Raw genomic sequence first — 13099 nt, forward strand, 5'->3', positions numbered from 1 at the left:
ATGGTTTTCTAGCAACCATAACATAGTAACCAAGACCATGTCTCATGCTCCTGGAACCAGGCTCCCTGAGCCCCTGTGACAGCTGTCGTGGCCGTGGGCTGAGCCCCCAAATGTTGGGGGGGAGCTGGCTCCATGCACCCCTAATAAAGTCCAGGCACTCTACATTGCTAGATGCTCGTTGCTTAGGAAGCCCATAAATTCACTTTTCCTGACTTGGATGGGGCTCAGAACTGCTGTATCACAGGCTGAGAGGACATGGATTGCCACAATTAAAATTCGGAGGTCGTCCGTTAGGGATAATTTTAGCCCTTCTCACCCTAATAAGCTGTTAACTAGTCCTGCTGTAAAGAATGGCCCGTTAACTTAGATCTCTAATGCCTTTGGCAAGAAGACTCCAAGTTCCTAATGCTAACTAGCAATACTTATAAATCCGTCCATTTGGTTTTAACCCCATTTCCTCAGAGAGAAGGACATTTGGGTGTTCTTACTCAAAGCAAGCTGAAACCCCGCAACGACAGGCTCCCACAAATCTTTCTTTTTAAGGCAGTTTGAATGGTTTGCTACTATGGGTGGGGACGCCCAGGACCAAGGCTGCAGGCAGAGTCAATCCCCACATTAAGCATTAACTGTCAGGAGTGGGGGGAAAAGGAGAGAAAAAAAAAAAAAAACCCACAGGATGAATTTTTAAAATCTACTCGAAAACACTAGATTGTTGGGGTGTCTGGGTGGCTCAGTCATCTGCCTTCGACTTGGGTAGTGACCTCGGGTCCTGGGATGGAGCCCAGCATCCAGCTCCCTGCTCAGCAGGGAGTCTGCTTGTCTCTCTCCCTCTGCCCCTACCTGGCCCTCCCCACCCCCACTCATGCACTCCCTCTGTCTCTCTCACATAAATAAATAAAATCTTTAAAAAAAAAAAAAAACAGTAGATCGTTAAATTATTAGCTAAATGAAAATCAGCTATGAGATTTTAATTTTATAATTACAATGCAATGTTAAAGTGCAATTGATATTTATAGATTGAAATGATAATTTCTAATCAGAGATTTCAAGATGAGATAATTGTTCTAACATTCAAAAAACTTTTCGAAAATGTCACAGTGGATCTTGCCCTGGACTTTTTTTCCGAAAATGTTTTTAATGCTCCATGAACTGTTTAAGAGGAGTAACATTGTAATGATCAGACTGCAAATACTTTTCCTCCCATAACATTAACCACAGCAGAGCTAAGGGCTAAGAATGCACCGTTCCTAACACTGTTATTAGCACTATTCTGAAGTCATTAAGTGGGTGAACTTGCTCAAGCACTGAGAAGCCCAAAACCCCTGAAATTATTATCCAAATTTTTTCTTGGGTTGCGGTCTTAATATGTTCATTATCCAATTTTTAAAACCTTCTGGGTGGCTCAGTCGGCTAAGCATCCAACTCCTGATTTCCACTCCGGTCATGATCTCAGGGTTGTGAGACTGAGTGCTGGACGTGGAGCCTGCTGAAGATTCTTGCTCCCTCTCCCTCTGCCCCTTGCCTCGCCACTCTCTAAAACAAAACAAAACAACAACAAAAAGAAAAACCTTTCTATCCTAAAAAGGATACATTATTAATTCATTCCAGTTAAAATAATAACCAAAATAATCTGATGCCTCAGATTATTCATTATTAATCTGACAGCTCATTTCCAAATATCTAGGAAACATAATAAGCTCCTTTCCCAAGTAAAGAAATTTAAATATGTGCTAATAATATTTGTGTCTTTTGAATGCACAGTTTTCAACCTCAGCACTACTGACTATGGACCAGATAATTCTTTCTTCTGGGGGACTGTCCTAGGCATCACAGGGTGTCAGCAACATCCCTGGCGTCCAGATGCCTGCTATCTCCTTATATCTAGACAGAGAGCAGTATAACCTCCCCAATGTGACAACCAAAAATATCTCCAGACATTGCCAAAGTTCCCCTGGCGAGCAAAACTGCCCTCAGTTAAGAACCTCTGTCCTGGGCACCTGGGTGGCTCAGTTGGTTAAGCGACTGCCTTCGGCTCAGGTCATGATCCTGGAGTCCCGGGATCGAGTCCCACATCGGGGTCCCTGCTCGGCAGGGAGTCTGCTTCTCCCTCTGACCCTCTTCCCTCTCGTGCTCTCTATCTCTCACTCTCTCTCTCTCAAATAAATAAATAAAATCTTTAAAAAAAAAAAAAAAAGAACCTCTGTCCTAACATAACACAAGAAATATCAGCCTGCAGAAATTTAATGCCCAAAAGCTGATACCCAAAGACAGCTCACTTTCAAATCACTTTGCAAATATTTCCTTCATGTACCTTTGGTAAATAAATAACTGAACCATACACACTGAGTTTTTGACGTAAACAGACTATTGCTCTTTCGTTAAATGTGAAATCAAAGGGAGCCAAGAATATTCAAGAAACAAAAGACAGTCTCTTCAATAAATGGTGCTGGGAAAATTGGATATTCACATGTTAAAGAATGAAACTTGACTCCTCTCTCATAGCACTCTCAAAAATTACCTTGAAATGCATTAAGGACTTAAATGTAAGACCAAAACCATGACACTCCTAGAAGAAAATATAGGAAGAAAGCTCCTTGACATGGGTCTTGGTAATGGTTTTCTGGAAATCAGGTCTAAAAGCACAAGCAACAAAATCAAAAATAAAGTGGATCTCTATCAAACTTAAAAGCTTCTGCATAGCAAAAGAAACCAACAACAAAGTGAAAGGGCAACCTACAAAACAGGAAAAAGTATCTGCAAACCATCTACCCAATAAGGGGTGAATATCCAAAACATATAAAGAACTCCTACAACTTGGGGCTCCTGGGTGGCTCAGTCGTTAAGCATCTGCCTTCGGCTCAGGTCATGCTCTCAGGGTCCTGGGATAGAGAGCCCCATGTCGGGCCCTCCGCCCAGTGGGGAATCTGCCTCTCCCTCTCACTCTCCCTCCGTGCTCTCTCTGTCTCTCTCAAATAAATAAACGTCTAAAAAAAAAAGAACTACAACTCAACAGCAAAAAAACAAATAACCCAATTAAAAAATGGGCAAAAGATCTGAAGAGACATTTCTCCAAAGAAGATACACAAATGGCCAACAGGCACATGGAAAGATGCTCAGCATCAGTCATCATCAGGGAAATGCAAATCAAAACCACAGTGAGATGTCACCTCAACAACGGCCATCGTCAAAAAGACAAAAGAGAGAACAAATGCTGGGTAGGATGTGGGGACACTGGAATCTTCACACGTTACTGGTGGAAAGGTGAAATGGTGCAGCCACTTTGAAAACAATCTGGCAGTGCCTCAGAAAATTAAACATGGAGGGCGCCTGGGTGGCTCAGTTGGTTAAGCGACTGCCTTCGGCTCAGGTCATGATCCTGGAGTCCCGGGATCGGGTCCCACATTGGGCTCCCTGCTCAGCAGGGAGTCGACCCTCTTCCCTCTCGTGCTCTCTATCTCTCATTCTCTCTCTCTCAAATAAATAAATAAAATCTTTAAAAAAAAATAAAAGAAAATTAAACATGGAATTACCACATGACCCAGTAATTCCACTCCTAGGTGTTTACCAGAAAAACATTTTAAGTATTCAAACAAATATTTGTACACTGATGTTCACAGCAGTAACTATTCACAAGAGCCAAAAGGTGGAACCAATCCAAAAGTCCATCGATTGATGAATGATTAAATAAAATGTGATGTATCCATACAGTGAAATACTACTGAGCAGTAAAAAGGAATTCCAACACACGCCATGACACAATGACCCTTGAAAACATGATGCTAAGCGCAAGAACACAGACACAAAAGGCCACATATTGTATAAATCCATTATATGTAATATCCAGAACAGGCAAATCTATAGAGACAGACAAATTCGTGGTTACCAGAGGCGAGGGGGGAAGCATGGGGAGGGGAAGTGAATAAAAATGGGTACAGGGTTTCTTTTGGGGATGATGAAAATGTTCTAGAACTTATTATGGCGAGGGCTGCACAACTCTGTAAATATACCAAAAACCACCGAATTGCACACTTTAAGGAACTAAATTGTATGGTATGTAAATTCTATATGAATAAAGCTGTTATAAAAACAAAAGCAACCTAGGGGCTCCTGGCTGGCTCGGTTGGCAGAGCCTGTGACTCTTGATCTAAGCATTATAAATTCAAGCCCCATATCAGGTACAGATTAAAAATGAAACTTAAAAAAAAATAGCAAGCTATAGACAAAGCATAGAAGACTTAATCATGCTTACAGACACAATCTTACAATCCCGGTGGTGACGGAAGCTGGGGGTGTCGGGGGCGGGTGAGATAAAGGACAGATCAGGGCACCAATATTCTCACTTTATGGGAGGTTAAAAGTCAGTCTTCGGTTGACTAAGCTAAATTAGAGATCTATATAAGTAACAAAGCCTTGAAGAATAATCAATATAAGAACTATAAATAAAACCATCAAAAATCTGGAGAAAGAAGGAAGGAGGTAAGAAGCAATATATCAGCTAAATGGTGCTGCATCCTAGCAGGAAGTGGAGACATAAAAGTGGTATAAGCGCATTATTTAGAGATACAAAGACAATCACGAGAAGAACAAAAAAAAAACAAAAAGGAACAAAAGTGATCATTTCTGGAGAGAGCAGGAGTGGGCGGGAGCAGAAAGGGATGGGAACAAAACGCTTTTTCACATTAGCTTGCCTGTTCCAGGAGTTTGTTAACGTTATCCGGAATTATTTACACATCGTTTTTAGAAAGAAATCAAACTTGGGCGCCTGGGTGGCTCAGTCGGTTGAGCAACTGCCTTCGGCTCCGGTCATGATCCTGGAGTCCCGGGATTGAGTCCCGCATTGGGCTCCCTGCTCGGCGGGGAGTCTGCTTCTCCCTCTGACCCTCCCCTCTCATGCTCTCTCTCTCTTACTCTCTCTCTCTCAAATAAATAAAATCTTTAAAAAAAAGAAAGAAATCAAACTTGGCATTCCTGGAGTTTAAGAATATGGATGAAAGAAGAATATACTTGATGGCAGGGGAAAATATTGGAACTGGATCATCATCGCTGAGTAAAAACTGTGGTTTAAGTATATTTCGGCAAAACTGACTCGAGTTTTATAGCCAGAGACTGCATCCTGATTAAGGCAAATGTGGAAATGTATGTTAGATCCTTAAGAGAACAAGAAACACGTATAAAGCCCCAGCCCACTGAACGGCAGAGGGTAAGAATCATCCTACGGTCAGTCTCACCATGGCAAGAATATTCAAAAAGACCTAACAACGGTGGGATCCAAAGGACATTTCGGATGAAAGAAAGAGCAATATGGCATTCCCCCCCCCCACACACACACACAATGGACCTCTGTTTAAACACACATTAAACACAAAAGGGTGAAGGTCACCACACTGCTCACCTCCAGAACACAGCAGAATTTGCCACCGGGAAAGTACTACCCATGGTTATTTCAAACATCATCAGAGTAACAACTTGGACACCTGGGACTTGATTCTGGACAGCGAAAGTAGGGCGCTTCTGAGGGTGTCAGATGGGAAATCTGATCATGACACCAGGTAAGAGGCACGACGGTGTGTCCTCGGTACCCAGGGGGCTCAGGGCCTCGCTGGCATGGAAAGGGGCCCCCACGCCCCGCAGGTATCAGAACCCAGAGGGCCTACAGCCTGCTAAGCGTGTTCACTTTCCAAGGACATCCTTGCGTCATGGGAGGAGATGGAGATGCACATTTTTGAAAAAAAAAAAAAAAAGGGAAAAACTAACACATCACCTCCTTTTAAGTCCCAAAACCCCAAAATCCACATAAGAAGTTCACGGCAAGAATAAACCCACAGTTCAGAGTCTCTAAAACACTGCCCCAAACTGGCTGATGAGTTCCAGAGGCTTCCAGACCTTCCTTCTGGAAATCCTCACTTGCCCACAATTCTGCCAGTGCTCCCCACCCAGCCCAGGTGACAAGGTGGGGTCAAAAGAGATCTTATCCCCAGGATCTGAAGACGCCTTGAGATGGTCAGGCTTTGGGCTGGAATCCTAAAGACACGGGAGGCCTCCAACATGACTAGGGGAAACGGGGCCAAAACAGGCCCCCCTGCCCCAGGCCCCTCAGACTCAACCTGCAGACATCAGGCCCACCAACACCCCCTTTCTGAAGAGCAAAGGGTAGACAACGCCATGGACTCCACGTCCATGGTCCCAACAATTCCACAAGGCAAATTCCCAGACCCATTCTCGGGGCCCTAACCTCCCCCTCCCCCCAGGGCTGACCTGGTGGCCTTCCAGGGCCATTATCACCTCTGCAGAGGACAGAGGAATCCAGGAACAGGAACCAGAATTGATCTCTGTTTACAAGGTTAGCAGCTCCCGGCCAAGGAGGAGGGAGGGAGGGCGGGCGGGCTGGCGGGGGTGGGGCGGATATTCTGTGGGTCTTTAGTAAAATCACGTTCTGGGAGGGCAGATACTGAGGTTAAATAATACTAGGTGGCTTTTTAGTTAAAACCATCCTCCTTCGTAAATTCAAAGTGGCTCTGGGCAGAAAAACGTGCAATGCCTTTCATATCATACTGTGGTTTTGCTAGAGGGCTGCAAGATTCGAGGACCCCCGTCTCCCCAACTGCACCCAAGTCCCCGTTTAGGGAAAGAAAGTTTGTGACAGCACCAAAACTCAAAGGGCCTTGGCCTATTCCGTAACTGACGATGCCCTCAGCTGAAAGAACCTTCCTCCCTGCGCCATCACTCTGTTCCACATCCTCCGGAGGCACACAATTGTCCGACTCCTATATCACGGCAGCATGCTGCACCCCCCCTCACCTCACTTCTGCTACCATTTCAGTGAACTGAGACCCCACCTGCAGGGGAATGCGAGCCTCTGAGCTCAGCCTCAGCCCACAAGGGAGGCACCTCTTCACCGAGCAAAAGAGCTCCAAGGTGTTCTAGAAGACTCTCACACAAGCACAGGAGGAATCTTTCTGTAACCACAGTCTAGACCTTTATGAATTTCTTAACGAGGTCCCTGGAGACCCCAGGAACAGTGAAAGTCTTATGCCGGAAGGGGTGGGAAGGGACAGGAGGTAGGGAAGGGGCTGGAAGGAGAAAACCCACCTAACTATTAATATCCTGTAACTTTTACACTGGAGCATTGTTTTATTTTCAAAACACTCTGTTCCTGGCTGAGTACTGCTTTATCTTTCAGTGCCTCCTTGATTTAACCTTTAAAAAAAAATTCTTTTTTTCAGTAAGTGATTTGGCCTACCATGATGAGAACTCTTCTTTTGAAACACAAGAGTAATTAAGTTTGTAAAAAAACTGAAAAATTTTGCTGGGGCCTGTTCTTTCTGGTCCTATACTGAGAAAAAAAAACAAAAAAACAGACAGACTCAGAAACATACACTCTACCCATCTGCTTAATTTAGAAAGGAAAATGTGTATGTATCTGGGTGCACATGTCAGGTAGACACAAACATGCCCACACACGACCCCCGTGGAACGGTGTTTTTGATATAAGAGTCCAATGGCTGCAGACGGTGAAAATAAGGATCTTTCTCTACCTGCGGTGTTCGGGAATCTGGACATTGCCCACAGGAACCAAATTCTCTTTCTGCCTTCCCACCTTCACCCCTCCTACACGCGCACACCTTCACCCCTCCTGCTCGCGCACACCTTCACCCCTCCTGCACGCTCAGGCAGCAGAACACCCTGCCATCCCTGACTTCTGGCTGAGGTTTCAATGTGATCCCTATATTCTCACCTGCCTTCTTCATGTCCCCAAAAGGCCAGTCTCACAAAATGTTTCTCCTGCAGACCTCAAGCTCCGCGTGGAGAGGAATGAACCAATCGTTAACCAGCACACCCAGTAGGCCCTCAGCAAAGCTCTGGGGAAGGGATTTCTAGCCAGGCGCTGCGGAAAGCTGGGGTGGGGGGGGGGGGGAGTTTCACAAACTGCAGGAATTTTGTCAAATTTGGCAGGGGGAGACTAGACCAGGGCTGCCTTTCCTTTCAGGTTTGGGGGGGCGGGGAGGAGAAGGAAGCTGGGAGGGAGAACTTACAGAGGGAAAGGAGAGGAAGTCTTTGTCCCAGCTCTTCGGATGAGAATTAGAGAGTTGTTAAATTGTCAGCTAATGAGATTTCCAAACCACGTGCTCCCTTTTAAGTCTAGGCCCCCAACTGATTTGATCCCCCGACGGCAGCAGGGGGCAGCATCCCTCCGGGGCCAGAGAATTCCCAGAACAAGTGCAAGAAGGCTCATAATCATCGCTAGGCGAACATTAAACAGGTTATCTCGTATGTTAATTGATATCTAGCAATAAGACCACTGGCTCTTTCTGTTTGCAGGAGTCACCTCCTTGGGGTGAACTGAGGCAGGCTCGTGGAGCAGAATGGCATCGGGAGCATTCCGTGGGGGTTCCTGCGCCCACTGGACAGCTGCAAGTCCCTCACCTGCTTTCTGTCTGTCTATATGCTCTCCTGGGCCAGTTAAGACCCCAGAAGTCCACGTTCAAAGGACAGGTTCCTGGACCTAACTCAGTAATTTGGCCCCACGAGCAAAAGGGTGTTGAAACTGGAAACATTTTTTCCAATACTATCTTACTTGGTAGCCAAGCCTGAGATTGTCTCTTTTCAACTCTCTCATTTGGGGTTGTAGAGGAGTTTTTCTTGCTTTTGTTTCTCCTGTATGAAACTGCCTTCTCTCTTTGCCTTAAAAAAGATTCGCAGTGCGGGGCTGGTGGGGCAGAGGAAAAACAAGTCAAAACACATTGATGGCATTTTGAAGATCCTCGATGAAATCAATTCTCCCCTTCTACCTTCCCTGGTTAGTCCACAGCCTCCACCTTGGGTTTATTTCTCCTCTATTCAAAGATAATTACTTAGCAACTTTGGTGTTTACCAAACGCAAAGACAACCTCCCTGGCGAGGCGCTTCACGACAGGATACAAAAGAGCACATTCTAGAAACCAAAGATTTACTAAACTTCTGCCACAAACCCGGCTCAAATTTCACTTCTACCAGGAAGTGTTCCCTCCCTGCCTCCAGGTATCTCTTTGTTCAAACCTCCCTCCATCCCGGCGCTAATCACTTTGCGCCCCGGCCATTGGTTCACTTGGTTCACGCAACCGGCTCCCACCTGGACAAGTGTTCCTCCTCCAAGTCCAAGCCTGGGCCTCAGCATTGCTTTCAGGAAGAAGGAGGAAAGCAGAAACAACCGAAACCTAATGGAAATTCAAACACATAAAAAGGAGCTGAAAGCGATTAGATAACTATAATTAAACCTAAGGCCAAGTAAAACAAGCCCTGTTTGAGGCTGAAAACAGTCCTTCAAGCTTTCTAAAATAAAATAGAAGCCAGCAGAAAGGGGAAAGACAGCGGTCTATCCTCTAGAATAGATTCCCTCTAACTGGGAAACAACAGTCCAGTGCTTCATTTGTGGCAGTCAGTGTGCTAAACAGATGATTTTTATTGTCGTTCAAACCCCCACCACCCCCAGCCTCCAACAAATGGGAATACACATTATCCCCACTTTACAGACTCGGAAACTGAGACGCAGGGAGACCAAGTAGCCCGGCCTGGATCCCTCGGTTTGTGAGTGACACTGGGCAGATCCTGGAACCCGAGTGTGTCTGACCTCAGCGCCCAGGCTCTCAACCTCTTCTCCAGCTCAAAGTGCACCAAGTCAGCACGCACGGGTAAGCCGATCGCTACCGCCCGGACTCAAGGATGCCCCACAGCTGCTCCGCGGGGCCGCGTGGGTACCAGAAAAGCGGGCATGGATTGGCCAGCGTCCCCAAGGGCTCGCGCGCGTCCTTCAAGACTTGCCAGTACGCAGGAAAAGGCAGGCTCGGAATCAACCTGGGTTGATCCGGAGGCAAGGCCAGAGGATGCTACTGGGAGGGAGGTGAGCTTGGCTTGGTCAGCGCCCCGACGGCCGTCAATCTGAGAGACAGCCCCTGGCCGGGACAAGGCGCCTCTGGGTGCACGGGGCCTACGGGGGGCGCCGTGCGCGGCGGGGACTGGGCGCGAAGGCGCCGTCTAGTCTTTTCCCTGCAGCATCGCTCCAGGAGGCCGGGGGAGGGGGCGTCACCTGACAGCACGCACCAACTTCTCCCAGCTCGGAGGGGGCGCGCGGCAGCAGCCTCGGCCGGGGGAGCGCAGCGCGCGGCTCTCGCCCAATGGCGAGGTCTGTAAACAAAAGCGGGCCCCACGCGGGTCCCCCACCCGGCGGTGAGCCGCGCGGCGCAGCAGCATCCGAGCGGCAGAGCCCGCGAGAGGGCGAGGCGGGGTCGGGATCGGGCTCCGGGACTCCACGCACAGCCCCCGGGACCCCGCACCCGGACCAGTCATTGTCTGCGCGCGCGCAGAATGCCGCTTAAAATGCCTCCTCCCAGGTCAGCCGCGGGTCCCCAGCCCCGTGTGCCGGCCCCCAGGTTCTCCGCCCCGTTGTGTCCGGCCCCGAGCGCGGCGCGGATCGCCAAGGTGAGCACCGGCAACGTCGCCGAAAACACAGGCCTGGAGATGCCCAAGTCAGGGACGGAGACACACACACACAGACACACGCGCGCACGCACACCCTCCCCGAAGTTGATAAAAATCAGCCGATAAATACAAAGTGCGGCCGCCGCCGCAGGTCAGCGCCGACCTCCTGCTGCCGAGAAGACCGAATGCCAACGCCTGGACACTGTCACTTTCATTCGGCACCCGGCACCTGGGCGCCGCTGGCTCGTCTCCCTCCCGACAGCTCCCTCGCGCGAGGGATGTCTCCTCTAGCCTCCCCTCGCCAGCTCCTCACCTTCCAAGTGTGTGAACACAAAAACAATACGAGTAAAGCCCAATCGGGGGGAGCTAGGACCCGCCGGGAGCCCCAGTGTGCGGGAGACCAGGGTCAGGACGTGCCCGCCACGGGCAGAGCGGCTCAGGGCATCCCCACCACGGTCCCTCGGGGCGGCTTCGGACAGCCGGCCCGCGCCCTCCAGGCCGCGGTACTCACCCGCGACGCTCGTCCCGGATCTCCGCGATTGGGCCGGGGACAATGCGGGGACGCCGGGCTCCTGGGGCTGCGGGCGCCGAAGCGTTCGCGGCGCTGCAGAGCTGCGCGCCCGACGGCGGCGGCGCTGCTCGGCCCGGCCGCTCTCCGGCCCGCTCGCCGTCTGCCAATGGGAGCTGTCAGGGCGCCTCTGCCGGCGGCCCCGGGGGCGGGGCCACGGGAGCCCGTGGGAAACCGAGCTCCGATTGGGCCGCCTGACAATCGCTCCGCCTCCAGGCGGCCAATCAGAGGCGGCGGATACAGGAGCGGGGCGTTCAGAGTTGGGCTGGAGAGTGACAACAGGAGCACGCTGGGTACCCGCGCTGCATCCCCCGCCGGTGGCGCCCGGCTGGAAGGATGCGGGCGCCGTGCGCTCCGGAGCTGCCACCCCGCGAGGCGCCGGCGGCGCAGCCGGGGGAGAGCAGGGGAAGGCAGCGGAGGCGCGGTGGACTGGGGAACGGCGAGGGAGCCCCTAACAAAGCAGCTTTGGGAGGGCCGAGCGGCCTCCGCCTCCTCCGGCTATAGGTCGGCGAAGCTGCCTGTCACTCTGCATAGGTGGAGGTGACCAATGACGTACAGCGAAGGAGCTCGAGTTGGCGCGCGCGCGCGGCTCGGCATCAGTGGGATTGGTCGGAGGTAAAGGATTTTCCTGCCACCTAAGGCTGAGAGGAAAGGGGAACGGAACGGGGGAGGGGACGAACCAAAAAAAAAAAAAAAACGTACCTGCGACACGTGGTCTGGCTCGGGAGGCGTGTGCCTGGATCTAGGGGGAGACAGGAACTTTTTTACGAGAGGCAGAAAAACCCTAACGTAATCCCTCCCTGTGGATGCTGGGGGATGTTAGCGCCAACCAGGCTCCAGGTGGGGCACGGTGGCCTTAACCGAATCCTGGGGAGTCCTGGACTCCCCGAGGTGACTCACCTTGTCCAGCGAGTGCGCTTAAAATCACAGCGTGGGGCTTGGCCCTTACATTCACCTACCCGGCAGAGTACGGACTTGGGCAAGGTTCACATGGACCTCCCGGTCCCGTCTGTAAAATCCGATGCTTCTTGCCCTTTACCTTTCGCGAGCTTGTGAGGGACACCGAAGCCGGGACGTGGACGGTAGGGACTAACGAAGCTTTCCCCACGCTGGGTCGGTGCTCCCTCCTCACTTGAAGAGCCTTGGACTTCACCATTAAGAACAAAGGCTGGGGTGAATATTCCTTAACAACCTGAGGGGTGGGAAGGCCTGGGCTCCCGGGGTGATCTGGTTGAAAACTAAAGGAACCGCAAAAGGCTTTGCCTGTGTCCTAGAGGGTAAACCTGAACGGGAAAACTAAAAATCATCCTTGACTTCTCCCGCCTCCTTCTCCCCAAATCCATGCCCTCCTCCGGATTTCTCTCGCCGGGACCACATCAAAGGCCTCCTGTGTCTCTCTACCCCAAGCCCTCCTGAAATCTATTCTCCCCTCTGCGGAATCATCCTTCTAAGCAGCAAAATCTCATTTTTGCTCCCTCAACATTGGGCTCTTCCCTTTTTGCCCAGAATACCACCCCCCCTCCCCGCCCCTCTACTTTTCCCTCACTTAACTAGCTCCTGCCCGTTCTTTAGAACCCAGTTTTGCAGGCAGTACATTCATGCAGTAGACATTTGCTGAATTCCAACTGTGCAGTGGTGTGGTGGCCACTGGAAACCTCCTGTATCCAGTCAAAGTTAGAGACTCACATCCCCAACCCCCAGTGCTCCCACTCCCCCCTATATTATGTGGGCTGTTGCCAGTTAAGTATGTCCTTTGGTCCTCTGCCACCAGCACAGCGCTCCATTCCATCCAGAATCTCATCCGTCTTGTTCTCGGCTGTTTCCCGGTGCCTAGCACAGTACTCACCATATTTGGGGCACTCAAAAATATTTAATCAATAAATATAGAGGAGCTATAAGTAGAGGTAAGAGCTTTGAAGATTTGAAGTGCTTCTAAGGCATCTGTTTTGAGAAGAATGGTTAGGATAGTAGATCAAGAGTGGTATGCCCACCAGGTGCCATGACGGGTGTTGCAGGGAGCTTTCTGAGTGAAGTGTGTGAGATTTTCCAAAAGACACTCTTTCAAAAAACTACCTT

General features: G+C 49.9%; 2 protein-coding genes across 4 annotated transcripts in view; one reads left to right on the forward strand and one right to left on the reverse strand.

Annotated features, from left to right (window-relative positions):
* Nucleotides 1-11112, reverse strand: part of TIAM1 (TIAM Rac1 associated GEF 1) — a 368940-nt gene extending 357828 nt beyond the window's left edge. For all 3 annotated transcript variants that reach the window (XM_027584315.2, XM_027584314.2, XM_027584311.2), the window contains exon 1: nt 10967-11112. The gene's annotated coding sequence lies outside the window, so the exon portion shown is untranslated. The remainder of the gene's footprint in view (nt 1-10966) is intronic.
* Nucleotides 11113-11359: 247 nt separating this feature from the next.
* Nucleotides 11360-11642, forward strand: LOC113918620. Its single transcript, XM_027587213.1, is given in 2 exon segments — nt 11360-11503; nt 11505-11642. Coding segments are annotated over 2 exon segments (282 nt in total).
* Nucleotides 11643-13099: the final 1457 nt, after the last annotated feature.

The sequence above is a fragment of the Zalophus californianus genome, chromosome 1 (assembly GCF_009762305.2).
Source record: "Zalophus californianus isolate mZalCal1 chromosome 1, mZalCal1.pri.v2, whole genome shotgun sequence".
NCBI classification, from domain to species: domain Eukaryota; kingdom Metazoa; phylum Chordata; class Mammalia; order Carnivora; family Otariidae; genus Zalophus; species Zalophus californianus.